Genomic DNA, 16,593 nt, shown 5'->3' with positions numbered 1-16,593 from the left:
TCTTGGTCTCACAACGTCACACCCTGCGTGGACTGCGCTACACTTCCAAATATGGAGAACAATGTTACCAAGGTATCGAGAGGGAACCATACCTGGGTCCCTTCAAGTTATGGGCTTTTTCTTACTGAGGTACTTTTCGTAGAACGCCTTGTCAAAACGTTGTTTGAAGTTGTATCAGCCATATTTGTTTCCACGATGGCAAATGCGGCTGGGAAAAATGATAATTTCAGAAGAACATGGGACAGAGATGAGTACGAAAAGAAAGCTAAAGAGCGAGAACAAGAATTAGAGGACGACGAAGATGAATTGAGTTCAAAGGAGAGACCATCCGTTCCAGTGAAAAGAGAGCTGTTGAAGAGAAGAGAATATGATGTCGACCTCGAAGCAAACCTCGGGAAATCAGTGGTTATAACCAAAACGACACCACTCTCCCATACTGGAGGGTATTACTGTAACGTGTGTGACTGTGTAGTAAAAGATTCAGTGAACTTTTTGGATCATATTAATGGAAAAAAACATCAGCGAAATTTGGGTATGTCTATGAAAGTGGAGAGGTCTTCTCTGGACCAAGTGAAGCGACGGTTCGAGGTGAACAAAAGGAAAAGAGAAGAAGAAAAGCAGAAGAAAGATAAAGAATATGATTTGGAAGAGAGGATGGCTGTTTTGCGTGAAGAGGTAAATTAAAGTAAAATCAATCCTAGTTCTCCTGAAATTGTCGCTAAGATCTCAAGGAATATAATATCTAATTAATAGTAGGTAATTAAACAAGGAACAGGAGAAAGGGAAGATTAAAAAAAATATGAGTCATCACACGTGAAAATTTTATAATTAAAACCCAGCCTGTCCCAGTTTAGGTGTTAGGTAAGTAATTTTGAAAGGATCTTGTGTAGAGATAAAGTAAAAGATCTTTCAATCTCTATGGCAAAGAATTATCATTTGCATTGATATTAAGGTGGGTGATAGAAAAAATTCTGAATCTACTGTTAGGATGGTCCCATATTGTGTCTTTTGTTTATTGTCTCATCTATCTCTTTTTTTCAAAGTTACTTAACATTGTACAATCTACAAGACAAGATACTTGTGACAGTGCTTATTTCCTCTAAATGCAGGTTGCCTCACACATGTGTACATGTGTATGTACCTTGTATCTGGCTTAACTCAAAATAGTGTTCTCTGTGGCTCAATTAAGGCTGGTTTTCTCCTATAATGAAGTCAGAGTTGGAGTTTTTTTCAGAAGTGCAGAGGGAAATGATTTAATGAAAGTCAAGCTGACAGCGTCAGAAGATAAATTGTGATGCTACTTATAGTGTAGTCACCTACCATTCAGTGAAAACTGGATTGTTGAAGTCTTAAACCATTGAATGGCCAAAGAAATGGTGTTGTGATTGATTGTTTCTTCCACCTCTGCTTACGACTCCAACAATCTAGTCTTCACTGGAACCTAGGCATGTGACTCATGGGTGGAATTTGAAGAAAAAAGAAACAGTACTGGTTCCTTTGGCTCTGATTCCATTGAGCTTAGCTTATGATTCTTCTTACGACTCATTTTCTTCTCACAACTTATTTTCACTTGGTTGGAGGTCCTCTTATGATTCCACATATGGCTCCAACTCCATCAATAGTTAAAAACAGCCTTAAATGATGCCCCCATTTGTGAAATGAGGAGGTGTGAAGATGAATCCTGGTCAAGGTCTCAGATTTTTCTTTGTCCCTAATATAGTTACCACTGCTTTCTATGGTATCAAATTTGAAGAATTTTTTTTTCAGGAAGAACTTAGGAAACAACAGAGAAAGGTTGCCCGCAGAGAGAAGAAACAAAGGACAGGAACAGTGGATGATGGAGAAATTGATCCTAATCTGGCAGCCACCATGGGTTTTGCAGGCTTTGGGTCAAGCAAGAAATGATATTATTAACTTGTGACAGTTTTATTAAGTTAAGTCTTTTTTCAGTAAAATAGTGAGTGGAAGAAGCTAGTCAGTATAGAAAATGTGGGTAAGATTCTGAGGGAAAAAAGAATCTTTTTTCTTACTATTTGAAAGATTGTCCCAGTCCCAACAAGATGAAATCTTAATTCAACTTAAAATCTATTTGCAAAGAAACCAAAGACAGTGGGCACAAATTGTTGTTTGATTGGAATCTTTTTATAACATATAGTTGCCAGAAATGAGTCATTGTTCTTGTTTCGTCAAAGCAATCATTTTATCAACTTGCTCAGACCTGAAAATTGAATGATAACTAGGTCCATTAAGGTCTTGTGTCTTTGCAATAATTAGGTAATTAGGTTTATTTGGTGTGCTTCACCTGATTTTCATATGTTGTTACTGTAAATAGTTTCCATGGTTTCAGTTTCACCAAACTCAAGTTCTTATTTCAATTTATTACTGTAAGCTAATTTTCATGTATTAGAACCCAAAATGGTAGGGGAATTTCTTCTTTTCTACTTGCTCTGCCATATGAAACTCTTTAGCCATACTATGTTTAAATAGCCATGATTATATTCCTGCTGTTAGAGATAAAATCAAAATACTGAACTTGTGGAAATTAAATCATTTTTTTTAAAACAGAAACAGTATTTTTCTAGGGAAGGGGTGGTTTGCCTTATGTTTTCAGGAAAAGACTTTTGTGCTTAGATTTTCTGTATTGCAAGGGACCAGTGGGTGCAACTGCTTTTCTTTGCTGTTGCAAATGTATTTTGTTTTACCTAGTTAGGACCCTGTTTGCATGGTAAATGAACACAGATTCCCAATATGTGGGTATTAAACTTACAGTCACCTGTTCCATTGTGAAGAGAAAACATTATAACTAGTCATAAAGATGGCAACACTTATAAATAATAAAGCCCACCTGCAATAAATGAATGCCAATGTTCACCTGACAAGTCTGCAACATTGGTATAATTGCTACAAAACTTGTAATTGATTATTCAGCATAGTTTTAAGTGATTGTATGGTCTTGTTGATCAACATTGATTGGTTTAACAGACAAAATTTACTGAACTCAAGGAAAGCAACTTTCCTCTAGGAGAGCAAAGAGGGCTGCTACATTGCAGTATTTTGATTTTGAGCTTAAGCTGGAATGAACAAGTGGCAACATGGTGGGCCTTTCATTTACTAAGTAACTGGCAACATGGAAGAAGAAAAGCACAAACTCCTTGACCCTGCTATTTTTTACTTTTATTCTACAAGGTTCAAGAGATATTCCCACTTAAGTGATCATGAAGGTATAATGTAGACAGCAAACGTTTGAATTTGCTTCAAACACTGCTCCTTCCTTTGATTTGAATTCATAATGTACAAGAACTGCCTAATCTGGTTGATACTTAACTTAGTAACCGGGAGGTTTTTTTTGCCTTTTGGGCCTTGTGTCACAAATGTAACTCGATTCTCATTTTGGTTAAAAAAAAAAACTTTTCTCTTTTAACTAGCTAATGTTCAACTTCATACTAGCGTTCAGTGATTTGATTTTATTTAAAAGCATTTTGCGAATTCTCTGCTTTAATTTGCGTGGTAGAAATTATGATTGTTATACCACACACCGCTTAACCAGCTACCTAATTTTTCTTTTCCAGTCTCCTCCCGTTTCAAAATGGCGAACAGATTTCACGTGTTTGAGGTTTGAAAGCATCGGAGGTCTCAAAAGGAATAGCGGAAATGTCCGTGGATGTAAGGTTGCCCAAGAAAAGGAAAAGAATCTCAGCTTTAGCTGGACTTGAACCAAGGCACATTGTATCACCGGGAGATGTCATAACTGAAGACACAGGATACATGAGGTTAGTTTGAAAAATTATCTTTTTGGTCTGTGATGTAAAGAATGCACAATGAGCACAGGCTGTCAAAACGATAGATGGAGTATAAGGGCGTATGAAGAAAAGATGCCAAAAAATTATTCTCAAAAATAGTCGACAAAGTGTGTTTGGATAGCGCACTTAGTGCGTTGCAGAACACAACTATTGTTACGATAGTTTCCTCCTCTTTCAATGTTACTTTCCATTGCTGTGGATCACAAGTAACAGGGAATAACTATGGGGAGGGGGTGGGTGGGCTGTACCGATTAAGGTAGCAAAGTGGAAAGGCGTGAGAGCGACTCATCATGTGGGTGAAAATGTAGATGGGTAAACAATAGTTAAAACTCTATAACACTGGTCCACTAATTTACATCGTATTCTTCAAAGACTGCGGAAAAGATGGTCATCGGTAGTTCCATATTCTTAAGTTACTCCTCAACACTTTTTGGGTTGTTTATGGTGAGGTGTCACAGCAGTATTTTGAATAAGGATAGAACAGTAAAGAGTGAGGAAGAGAAAAGTGTGACTGTCACCTCAATGTCTATGCTCATGATGGAGCATGATCCACTCCAGGGAACAACAGAGCTCAGTGCTTATTGGCACATTTAGAATACAGTCAAACCTCTCCTAATGGATACCTCAGTATGTAATATTAACCTCCCTTTATTATGGACAATATACTATGTCTTCATTCAATTCTAACATATGTACCTTAAAAAACCTGTCTCTAATATCACACCTTTCCAACACAAACTATGAATACCAAATCTAGAAATCACATGCTACCATCTTAACCAATCTGGTATAAAAGAAAACCCTATCACATCCTAGCCACATAAGTTTTCACATACTTCTGGCAGTTTGCTTTGTTTAACATTCTTTTTGTGTGTGTGTGTGAAAGAGCAATTCACAATTGAGTTTTGTGCAACCAAATCACAGGAACGACAACAGACAGTCACACAAAAGAAAACATGACGAGGAGTCAATGAGAACTCAAACTATTAAAATGAAATAAACAGCTTGATGGCTGGTAAAACATGAGTTATGATTCAGACAGAGCTGATGTTAGTTTTGCATTATATTATTTGAGCAAATGGCACAAGTATTCTGGACCAAACAGAGAGTGAAGTAGAGCAAACCCAATGCAATCAACACTCAATTGTAAATTGCTCTTTTCCATTTGTTCTAATTTATCAATGTGATTACTTTGGTTTTTGGTTCGCTTACTTACCTTGTGTACAACTCACCTCCCTTGAGTCTTTTTTTTTTTGCATTTGAAACTGGGATGTAATTTCTCTCTGCTGTAGGGGTCATGGTACATATGTTGATGGGGAAAAATTGATAGCATCAGTTGCAGGAATAGTTGAAAGAGTCAACAAATTGATATGTGTAAGACCATTTAAGACAAGGTATGTAAAATGTGTGCTTTTTTTTTATAAATCTGTTCACTGAAATGTTAATCAGTAATGCACCAGAATCCCATCTAAGGGGACCAAGAATGCCCTCTTTCAAGTCATCTCACAGGAAGTGGGATAAGTTCAGTGGCAGCTCTCTGATCCACTCTCATGTGCAGATTTTACCCTGAAGCAGAACTAGCAATCCAGGTCTCCTCTAGTCTTTGTGATGGATATGGAGGCCAAATGGTCAGTGCCCTGAACTCAGACCTAGATGCATCTTCAAACTCAGGACTTTGTCATTGTTTTGTATTCTTCATTAAGTGTTCATCAGATATTAGAGAATTCTTCAACTATTACACAAAGTTCCGTAGCAGAGTTTTGATGGGCTGAATCAGTTTTATTCAGATTTGGAAACTTGTCACACCATTCTCCTGCAACAGCATTTCTCAATGAAAACCCTGCTTGGCTAAGACACTGGAATTTCACAGTATTTGTATCCACACAGAAAGAAGTGGAACATGGAAAAGCTTTTCTTCTAATGATGGAGGACCTTTACTGGACTAATTCTCTGTCAAAGGATATCTGCAAGTCCTTTGGCTGTTTTGTGCTCCAGAAGCCATCGTAGTCATTGAAAATTACCTTTACCTCCCATAGACCTTCCCATAGTCAGTGCAAATAAGGAGGAATTAAGAGTATGTAATAAAAACACATCAAAATTATATAATTATTGTTGTGTTATTTCAGATACAATGGAGAAGTTGGAGATGTTGTGGTTGGAAGAATTACAGAGGTGAAGAGCAAACTACGTATTCTAAATGACCTAAAAATGAATAAATAACTTTGGATATAATTTGTAAGTTATTGTTACCATTAGCTTGTTATTTCAACCTCTTTGAGGTATATTTTAACTTGTGTCTTCTACCTAAGCAAAGAATTGCTTCAGTCTGTGTATATGAATGTTGATTGTTTGCATCACTGTGCTTCAAGTTGTAATCATGCCTTGTATAAAAAAGAGGGAGAAAGTTTGCATGGCAGCACTATGTTGTTTTCCATAGTACTGACTGTTTGGAATATATCAACACCTGTGAATAAATTAGTATTTACTTTGTTTCAAGGTTGGACAGAAGAGATGGAAAGTGGAAACTTTTTCCAGACTGGACTCCGTTTTGCTGCTCTCTTCAGTAAATTTACCTGGTGGTGAACTGGTAAAAAAAAGCTTGCTGTTTTGTAGTTGCTTTGTTGTTGCATATCATTTTGATCCTATTTTTTTAGCCATGTTTTGCATAACCATACTAAAACTACTAATCTCACAAATTATTCAGAAAAGCTTTTCTCACCCCTGAGAGATAGACAGATAGAAGAAGAGAGACAAAGAGAGAGAGAGAGAGAGAGAGGGAGTAACAGTGCAACATATACCAATATAAAATTCCACAAAAGTTTAACCCTTTACACCTTAACACCAGTATGCATAATCTCCATACTGTTATCTCTAAATTTCCTAAGGTGCTGACAAGGAGAATTTGTTTAACAATCAAGAGCTATTTGAGTTGATGATCATTTCCTTTATTCTTGTGATCTTACATAAATGATTCAGCAGTGTTACTGTAAGGAGAAACTAGATTGTGATCACTCTTAGGATTTAAAGGGTTAACAGAATGAGAAATACTTGTCATAAGGCTTCAGTTAGTTCTATGTTTCTTGTTTTTATCGCTAACAAAACACATTTTGGGCAGGGAAGGGTGGCATAGGGTTTTGCTTCGTAATATTGGAAAAAAAAACATGAACTTATTGTGTTGGATGGAACTACTCAAACTTCGGAAATTTAAAATCCCAGCAAACACGTGAGGTACATAGATCTACTTATCGGTGATAGTGTTCTTTCTTGATGAAACATCTAGTTCTCTACACTAATTTACTTAAGACTTGTAAAGAACATAGAGGGAAGTCTTACTAATGATACGTCGGTATTTAAAGATGCTATGTTTTCCGTGTTTGTAAACAGAGACGACGTTCTGCGGAGGATGAATTGATGATGCGCCACTTTCTTGCCGAGGGTGACCTGATAAGTGTATCCTTTCCAATTTCCTTGCACTCTGGACATTTATCGCTGTTTAGAGCAACGAGATTAATTTGGTTTTGCATGTAATACTTGGCTCTGTGATTGGTTCAGCAAACTCTTGCAACCAATCAGCTACAAAACTAATACCAATTACGCAGGTAATTTATTGTTAAACAACTGGGTTGAAAACGTAAATTAGCCACCGTAAAGGGTAAAAAAGCTGGCGATTCGAAATCTAATCGCTCTGACGAAGGGCTAACGCTCGAAACGTCAGCTTTTTTACCCTTTACGGTGGCTAATTTACGTTTTCAACCCAGTTGTTTAACAATAAATTACCAGCTATACTCTCCCACCGACCGACGACCGACGCAGCACCACAGTTTCTTTAGAAACTTGCCCCTTTATTCATAACACCAATTACGACTTGGTCACCCGTGGTTTCCCGCGGTTTCCCGCGCTTTAGGCAGTTTTGTTATTTCTTTTAATTCCCATTGTTTCTTAAAGGTTGTTTCCTTTTTACTGATTGGTCTTCGTGATTAATTTAGCTTTACGACACTCAATCGAAAAGCGCTCTACCGTTTACCATTCTTACATTATTGCCTTTGTTCTGGGCTATTTAAGTCACCTAATGCTAGATAATAAATTTAAGTGTTCCCCCTTGACTAAACCAGGCAGAGGTGCAATCGGTATACAGCGATGGTTCTCTTTCTTTACACACGCGCAGTCTCAAGTATGGAAAGGTTGGTTTGGCTGAACATTTTCAAATAGCAAAGCTTTGTTTGCATAATTTTATTGTGGTAATCTTAAGTTCTTTAGCCCTAAACGATAGTAGTACTCCGGTTTTTATGTGTATTAAGTTGTTTATTTTTTCTCGGCAGCTTAAAGAGGGCACCCTCGTTCAAGTTCCACCTTCGCTGGTTAAAAGGTGCAAAACTCACTTTCTCAACCTTCCTTGTGGTGCCACGGTAATTGTGGGTAACAATGGTTATGTTTGGATATCTCCTTTGGAAAACGAAGATGCCACACCCGCTGACGGCCTGGCCAACAGTCTGGAAAATGACACCAATGCACCAAGACAGGTCAGTAGTGGTGATTGTGTGTAATCGTTTGTCTCACTATGGAGTCACTTTCGATGTAGAGTGCGACTCTTCTACTGCATAATGACAGTCTTCTTCAGGCGATGAGGTGTTCTTTAAACCCGTTTTATTGTTTGTTCAACTTCTCAGCCGAGTTGAATGGCTCGATTTTTGAACCAGACATCACAATTCAGAATTGTGTGGGCAAACTTTCTGGCTTTGTCCTTTTTCGAAGGTATTGTTACACTTTTTCAAAATCCGTCTCATAAGGTCTTCCTAATACCTTATTTCTAGATCCAGCACTCTGATCGCGAGACGATTGCGCGTCTTCGAAACTGTGTGTTGACATTGACAGACCATGGCGTGATGCTCTTTAACACCTCTCTACAGTATGCTTATGACGCATCATTGAAGTACTTGGTAAGCACTTGGGTTGCTCGTCAATGTGTCGATTTTGTTGTCTTTTGGTTTGTTTGTCCGTTTTGGTTTGTTTGTCTCGTTTAGTTTTAGTTTTAACGCTAGGTACCTTTTGTTTGTTTTTGTCTTTGTTTTGTTCTTTTGGGTTTTTTTTTTTTACGTGGGCAACAATCAAGTAAATCACCATTCTAAACTTTGAAAAGGTCATAGCCGGGAAGTATAAAAAGCTCTAAAAAACGTTCCTTGAGAGTCGTAGAAATACCGGTCAAAAGAGTGCAGCTGTTTTTTCATTTGACATACCTCCACGTCGTTGCAAGGAACCGCGATTGCATTTACCTTTTAAGCTCGCCTATTTTTGTTTTTTCGCTTAGAAACTCTTTACAGTGGCCAATGTGCATTATCAGCTCAGATGATAAAACCAATTTATTTTGTTATACCCTCCACCGACTCAGCACCACAGTTTCTTTAGAAACTTACCCCCTTTATTAGTTTCGTTTTTGTCAAGTTTTTGAGAGCAAAGAGATAGAATGTGGACAGACATCATTAGCCGTTAAGCTGCAGTAGTGTAGTAACTTTTCTATTTCCTTCTACCATTGTCGTGAAGTTTGCGACGTTTAAAAGTTTCAAACATCTTTTCTTGTAATGTTTTCAGGTAAAAGAGCTGCTGAAGCCTGAAATCCGGGAAGAAATAGTCGACAATGTTAGGCAGCTCCTATCACAAGAAATGTAAAAAAAAAGGGACGTTTCCGTTATCATTGCCTCAAAAGTAACATGTTTTTAGCTATTAAAGAATGACTCTTGAACTTTATTGTATCTCTTTCTGAATGCCTATCCCTAACGCTTATATTGCAGGCTCTCCTGTGTAAAGTAGCCTCTCTTTTGGATGTCACACAACGTTTTCTGAGACAGAGTCGCGTGACATCACAAAGAATGCCTGCGAAGGAGGCTAAACCCTGCCAACTGTAGGGTTTCTTCATTTTAATCGAATTTTAGAATAACAGATGAAATCTTTGCGGACTCAAACAACACCAAGTAAAATGTAACTTTGTTGGATTACCAAATAGAGGACTGAGGCTAATTTGGATGCTAGTATGGTTTTCTTGGGTAGTTTCAATTTTTTTAGCTACCATTTTGAAATAGGTCTATTATACCATGAATCACTGTGTAGAGATTGTAAAGCTTGTGGAATCTCTCCATGCGAGTAGTAACATTTAAACACAATATTCTCCTTATATGAGTAAGGTATCTGTGTCAATTTGGATGTGGTTTTCGTAATATAGAGAAACTGAGTTATATTATGAATTGTGCCCTTTGGACAATTTTGCTAATGCAATATTCAAGTGGCTGTAAACAAGTACTCTCTCTTTACTTAAACTCTTACAATTCAAGCATGATCCTCGTTCACTTGCAACTGAGGTTTGGATTTCACTGGATTAAGTGTTTAAGGTCAACAGGATGTGTAAGGAAAATCTAACATAACTTGAAAAGTTATGACTATAGCAGACTAACGCCCTATTTTCTAATTATGATTATTTTCATTATTGAAGTTTAATTGGATTTGACAAAGTCATATCGATTCTGCCGACAGTGTTCAAACTCTGTCTATTGTCACCCGCTTTGATCCATTTAAAGGCAATAAAAATAAATTCTACCAGTAAACGTTTGAGTAATATACTTGCTTTCTGTACGGTGTTAGCTCCATGCACCTTTTTCCTTATTAGACGGTTTAAATGCACGAGATTCATGTCGCGCAACTTGCTTGATATCATCGTGCGCAACCGTTATAACAGTTTAATTTAGTATTATCAAATGCGTTGATAACGTAAATTGGCCACCGTAAAGAGTTTAAAAGCTGAAGTTCTGAACGTTAGCCCTTTGTCAGAGCGATTGATGAAGGGTTAACGCTCGAAACGTCAGCTTTTAAACTCTTTACGGTGGCCAATTTACGTTATCAACGCAGTTGATAATACTTAAGTACCCAGTTATACTCTCTCACCGACGCAGCACCACAGTTTCTTTAGAAACCTACTCCCTTCATTCATTTATGTTATAATGGTTTGTTACGTTCGGCTTCAAAACCAACTAAAAATTTTCTTCCACTGCTGGAAGTAAGAAACTTTTTAAAAATTTTATTTCAAAACGAGAAAAAAAGGACCGAGAAAATTAGGAAGGAACGTACTTGACAGGTTCATGGAACCATCGAAACAAAGAAGTTTTAATTGAAAAGGAAAACAAATGAAGCATGAAAGCACATCATATCAGTCAATCTTAACCTATTTCTAGATAGATTTATAAATAGTAATTGAATTAGCCAGGAAAATACAATAACATAGTGTATGTTCTATATTCACGTGCGTGTCCACATCGCTACACAACTTCAAGTACCTTCTGCTTTTTCTAGTTGTGTCTCTTGTGTATGTTCCTTGAAAATCTTCCTCGTAAGCTTCAGAAATGCATTCTCTCGATGCCTGTTCTCGGGTTTGTTGTTTACATTTTCTTTGGCTGAATTCCATCTGGTATAAGATCGCTTTGTTATGGCTTCCTCAATAGGCAACCTGCAGTGATTCTGTGCCACTCGAGTTGAAAGCGCCAATAAATTAGATGGAACTGCACCATAGTAGGTTACACGATATCCTCCTGCAGTGTTTCCAGCACTAAATCGGTAAAAAGAACCCTGGTTGGTAAGTGTAAACTACCTAACTTTAACATCACTGAAACTCAATCGTGATACACCAAATTGTCGACACTCAGGATAAGGTAAAGCCTTTTGTTGTCTGTCAATAGATGTTATATCTTTAAGCTTGCGAGAAATCAATCATACTTAGTACTCGTACATTAAGAAATTGGCAGCCAACTCGTGATAACAACAATGTTATCACAAACTCATCACGATTTTCAAAACAGAGTTGAGGCTGATAACATCTAAGTGATCGCAAAATTACCGCACTGATCCTAATCTTTGGGATGATGAAAGAACTTCTGTATAGCTGAGGAAGCTTTTCTTCCAAGACTTGTTTGTTTCGAGAGCAAGTGATCGTGATCCATTCGGTCATTATTGTGTAAACCATCAGCGAATACATCCTTTATCTATTGTTCAGCTCGTAATGGTCAATTTCACTTTTTTTTCCCCGTGTTACACCACCCGGGGAGAACCTTTTGAGATGATAAAACCCTCAGGAAAGAAACACGCACTTTGCTGAAGGATTGCATCTAAGTTTGTCACAAAATTGGCTGTATTCTTCATTTTCGTCAACATAAAAAAAGTGTTTAGAAGAAAATTTCGCCATTTTTGATGGCAAGGATGTGTACCGTACACTTCCATATGGTTTACCTCTCAAGTTTGTTTTCTAAGTACTCTGTTTGCTTTACGCCCCAAACCACGCTCGTTTTCATTGTACACATAATTATAAACAACAATTTGAATGGCTCTATAACGGTTTAAAACTTATAAAGGAGTTAATGAACCTTTATCTACATTTTGATCATGAAGTCAGGGGTAAGCCTGTTTTAAACTGTTCTGAAAGGCAAGAGTCGAGCAGCTTGAGACTAAGGGAGCTTGATGAATTTGAGTCTTTCCTTTTTTTTTCCATTCGTGAAAAGAATGAACGAAAGGAATCGAAAACAAGCCTCACAATAGTTGTTAACATCAACTTACTTTACTTGTAGCAGAAGGGAAGTTAATCTTTCAGTCGAACATTAATGAATTCTGAGAACACCAATCTAATTCAATTATTGTCTGTTCTTGTTGTTGTTTCTTGCTTTTCTAATGGCTCCCTAAGGCTTTACACGCTTGTTTCAGCGTTTATCGTCAGCCGATTACCATGTGTATTTTATGTTACTATAGTTAAACAGAGACGAAAAGCTGATGTTCATGCATAAACTCTGCGTCTTTGGGCTCAGTTCGAAAGCATGCATTGACGATAAAACGTTCGCTACGATCAAAACTTCGAATTCATTCACATCCAGTTCGATGCAGAAGTAATAAAGTAGGATGATTGAATTCAGAGACAGGTACATATTGTGTTTTTTCGACTTTCATATCATGATCCATTTGGAAATCGCCGTGTAAAGTTTAGTTAAATGGGTCCAGTTCCAATTGTTTTCGTAATAGTCAAGTTCGCTTTTTTCTTTTCCTTTCTTTTGAGACACCCGTTGTGAGGAGAGTATATTTAAGAGAAAAACACGCTCTGGTGGTCAAATTCGATCACACCGTGAACTGGGACGTCAGTGTTGCTAACATAGCTAAACTAAAAAGAAAGAATAACAGAAAAAATTGTGAATTAAGATTCTAAAGATTAATGGTTTTCTTTGAAATTAAAGCACCTTCTTAGTTTCCAGTCGGGTTGTTGTTTTTTTTTTTACTTTTGGCGGTCTGACCACGCTACTGTTCGATTTGCATAATTTTAATTCACTAGTTTGAATAACTGTACATCTTGCCCATAGATCAAACGTACTTTCAAGTGTAAGTGACTAGTGCGTGCAATGATTCACCTCGTAAAACTGCCAGGATATTAATTATAATTCAAAGAATAAATGGAAGAAACAAAATTGAACACGAGATGACCGGGACAACCTTAAATAATGAATCTGGTTTAACACACGATCAAGAGTTACCAATTGTTGTAAATGGCACAACAATCGCATATTTGCTAATTTCATCAGTTAAAGTTAATAATTTGGTTGTAGATAAAACGGTTATCGCACGCATTTTGTTTGCTTATGATGTTTTTATTTGTTCCACCCTCAGTTTCTTATTAAAAATGTGTTTGTTCCCACGCATTTAGCTCCAGACTAAGGTAAATACTCATTACGTTTTAATTCAAACAGAAATATAAAGATATGATTGAATTTTTCCCTTCATAGAAACAAGTTCATGTCAAACCGTTTCTTGTATTTGTACACAGTAGATTACATTTTTTTTCTTATTGCACGCGATATCTCGAAATCTGAGTCTTTGAAAACTTCATTGCAGTTTGTTTTCCATCCTTACGCTTTGTATATTTGTCTTAAGTTTAAAGGGTATTACATGTCTTCTCAATTAATGATTAAATGCGAAATAAATTTTTTTCTACGTTGATAAATAAGGAAACCTTTTCAAGAAGGTTATTTGTAATAAACGGATGGAGGTAATTCACGTACAGAAACAAATTGTGATAAAGGGTAAAACCTCTCCAAAATCCAGAGGAAATACAGTTTTTGTGATGCTAAACCGAGCATGTACGTGAAAGAGTAGCACACGGCATTTTAATTATGTTTGATCCTTTCGAATGACTTTTATTTGTTCGGAGTTCAATCTTCTTCAAGGCATAAGCATAACAGGCTAAATAAATGTTGAATTAATTCACGAAATTTTCACCTACTTTATATATGTAAAATTTTTGCATCATAAACGGTATTCCTTGTTAGTCTTTTCTCATAAAAGAGAGAAATCGTTTCCTTGTCAAGGCTCTTGTTCACCCATGGGGTGAAGAAAGCGCTTATAAGCTCTACTTTCGATTGATGAGGAAGAATGGAAACTCCATGGTTAAAAGCGCTCTGCAACCAGTGGTAGCTTTCCCGTTGTAGTCACTAAGTTAAGGCTGTCTGTTGGATAGTGTCCATGGATTAAAATTTGTGCGAGATGATGCGCTGCCTCTCTTCAACACTTTTGTACAAAAACGACAAAAGCAAAACTATGAGTTAATCGTTTGGAAGTAAACGCAAATGCTGTTCTATTAGGCAATTGTTTCTGCGCTTGTTAAGAATGGTTGCAGCACGTGTGACGAGTGAGTCGTTAACATAGCGGTTTATGTTCGTGTTAAATAATTTAGGTATGTTTCGTGTTGGAAAGACACGAGCCTCCTTTCTTCTCTATAATTGACCGTGACTAATTGTCAGACAGTTCTAACGAAGAGAAATACACTCCAGTTTTGATTGTGCCTAGTTGCTATTAGTTATTCAAAGCGTCTTTCTTTAACCCAAGAGAAAGATTAAGTACATTTCCTGCGCTAGGAAGAAACAAAGGTGTACATTATCCGCTTCGTTCGTAAATAAAACTGAGAGAGCAAATCCGATAGTCGCCCCAATTACACGGCACTGCACTTGATTTAACGGAGCCAAAAAAAATCGTTTGGTTTGAAAGTAATGATTTGATTTAATTTTACTCATTCCATACGGACAGGGTTATGATAAATTAAATAGCATCTTCGATTTCTTTTTTTTTAATTATCTCTTTTTTTTTTTCACCGACGCCAAACATTGTAACTGTTGCTAATATACAAATGGGATCCGGAGCGGAAGCCGCTCGCTCTAAATTATATCTGAAAACAAATTGAGAGCGTTGTAATCGATAAAATTGCATGCTTACTAAAAAAAAAAAAAAAACTCTTTTAGCGGCTTTTTTGTTTCATCACTTGAATCTTCAAGAGTATTTTATTGTACTTTAGTATCGAAGATTTTGTGAGACATAAAACAATAACACAGATCACAAAGGTTTTTCGCTTAGCTGTGTTTCTTTTTTCGAAATTCTTTATCTACATAGCCATAAAATGCGTATTACAACTGCCTTTAGCATTAAACATCCAGTTCAGATTGTTTTGAGTTAGATAGCATTGTCGAAGTATAACTTTTTTTAAAAGGTACTTTCTTATAGAACTCGTCCCTTGCTTCCTATTTTAATCAGTATGATTTCAACTTTTCTTTGAGATTAACTTTCCGCAGATAGATGATCTTTTCATCCTTCTTAACAACTGAGAAAGCGTCAAACCCGTTCTCGCTTCGTTCACTTGGACCTTAGCGCATGCGTGGTGATGCAGAGGTACGGTTTGCTCGATCGTCAACAATCGCAAAGATGAACTTCACACCAAGGCGTTTCATGGAAGGTTTGTTTGGTTTACCTTGATGGCGTAACAACAAGATATCTTAAATATTGACCGTGTAGTGTATGCGGAATATAACGTTGTCACATCTTATCGCTCTCCTGCTGGCACAATGAATAGGAAAGCGATGAACGCCTAATAAGGTTGAAGAAAATGATTGTGCGCGTTGGGGTCGTTATTTGATGTTACCCTGATTTCAAACTACATAGATAAACGGAAAAAAGAAGGTATTATTGAAAGATAAGGATTCTTTATTCTTTCTTACAGAGGTAGTAAGATGACTATCGATCGCAAAAATAAAAGCTAAAATTTAAAAAAACTCAAAAAAAACAAAACAAAATGATGAATGACGATGGAAAAAATCATAGGACTCATAAAAAGGTAACTTTGCTGTTTTTAAGCTTTTTCGAAATTGAAGAATAAGGAAGATTTCACATGATGGATGGTAATTCGTCTGTTTGACCCCCCTCATCCTTAAATTGGCATTTAAATATTAATTTAGGAAGTTTATTATTACAGTTAAATTAAAAGTAAAATCCCAGAAATTGAATTTACACCCGTGTTGAAGCTTTGACTGTTATCAAGTTTTTGGCGTTGAAAAGCACCAAGCCTGTTTGCCAACACTAAGAAATGCTCAAATAAGCAAAGCTCCTTTATTAAATATGAAAATTTCGTTTCAAACTTTAATTGTCTCTGGGGTACACAATGTAGACGGTGTAGTTCCAATATGTCTTTTATTCCTCTGTTTTAAGCTGGCAGTCGCTGATTTACAATTGTTATCATGGACTCAAATGCGAGAATTAAAAATTAAAAGAACGTTTCCCGAGATAAACAATCAAAATTTTGTGGTCTCTGCGGGACAGCTTAAATTTTTAACAGAAATGAGCCGCGCAAGAAACCAGAGATTATTGCGAAATTACCCGAAAAAGTTATCAGTTGGTAAAGCATGTTATAGCACATATAGAAACACAGGCTAACGGAGCGATGAAAATGACAAAAGAG

The 16,593-nt window shown here is 36.8% G+C and overlaps 2 protein-coding genes across 2 annotated transcripts; both read left to right on the top strand.

Moving 5' to 3' along the window:
• Window positions 1-122: 122 nt before the first annotated feature.
• Window positions 123-2,885, top strand: LOC131785641 (zinc finger matrin-type protein 2). The gene is made up of 2 exons (XM_059102561.2): window positions 123-675; window positions 1,768-2,885. The coding sequence occupies exons 1-2, from the start codon at window positions 196-198 to the stop codon at window positions 1,903-1,905; spliced, it is 618 nt and encodes a 205-aa protein (XP_058958544.1). The 5' UTR covers window positions 123-195; the 3' UTR covers window positions 1,906-2,885.
• Window positions 2,886-3,580: 695 nt separating this feature from the next.
• LOC131785631 (exosome complex component RRP4) lies at window positions 3,581-9,486 on the top strand. Its single transcript, XM_059102548.2, has 9 exons — window positions 3,581-3,770; window positions 5,093-5,194; window positions 5,927-5,972; window positions 6,298-6,387; window positions 7,185-7,250; window positions 7,913-7,981; window positions 8,120-8,320; window positions 8,612-8,737; window positions 9,387-9,486. The coding sequence occupies exons 1-9, from the start codon at window positions 3,652-3,654 to the stop codon at window positions 9,462-9,464; spliced, it is 897 nt and encodes a 298-aa protein (XP_058958531.2). The 5' UTR covers window positions 3,581-3,651; the 3' UTR covers window positions 9,465-9,486.
• The last annotated feature ends 7,107 nt before the right edge of the window (window positions 9,487-16,593 follow it).

This window comes from Pocillopora verrucosa, chromosome 4, assembly GCF_036669915.1.
Source record: "Pocillopora verrucosa isolate sample1 chromosome 4, ASM3666991v2, whole genome shotgun sequence".
In the NCBI taxonomy this organism is placed as follows: domain Eukaryota; kingdom Metazoa; phylum Cnidaria; class Anthozoa; order Scleractinia; family Pocilloporidae; genus Pocillopora; species Pocillopora verrucosa.
This window is presented reverse-complemented; position numbering and strand designations above follow the sequence as displayed.

What these genes read in the sequence shown, in the direction of transcription:
- LOC131785641 (XM_059102561.2), top strand. Translation starts at nt 196, where the DNA reads ATGGCAAATGCGGCTGGGAAAAATGATAATTTCAGAAGAACATGGGAC. An exon ending in TGGCTGTTTTGCGTGAAGAG is followed by an intron (nt 676 to 1,767) that starts GTAAATTAAAGT and finishes TTTTTTTTTCAG; the next exon opens with GAAGAACTTAGGAAACAACA.
- LOC131785631 (XM_059102548.2), top strand. Translation starts at nt 3,652, where the DNA reads ATGTCCGTGGATGTAAGGTTGCCCAAGAAAAGGAAAAGAATCTCAGCT. An exon ending in ATTTACCTGGTGGTGAACTG is followed by an intron (nt 6,388 to 7,184) that starts GTAAAAAAAAGC and finishes GTTTGTAAACAG; the next exon opens with AGACGACGTTCTGCGGAGGA. An exon ending in GCAGTCTCAAGTATGGAAAG is followed by an intron (nt 7,982 to 8,119) that starts GTTGGTTTGGCT and finishes TTTTCTCGGCAG; the next exon opens with CTTAAAGAGGGCACCCTCGT.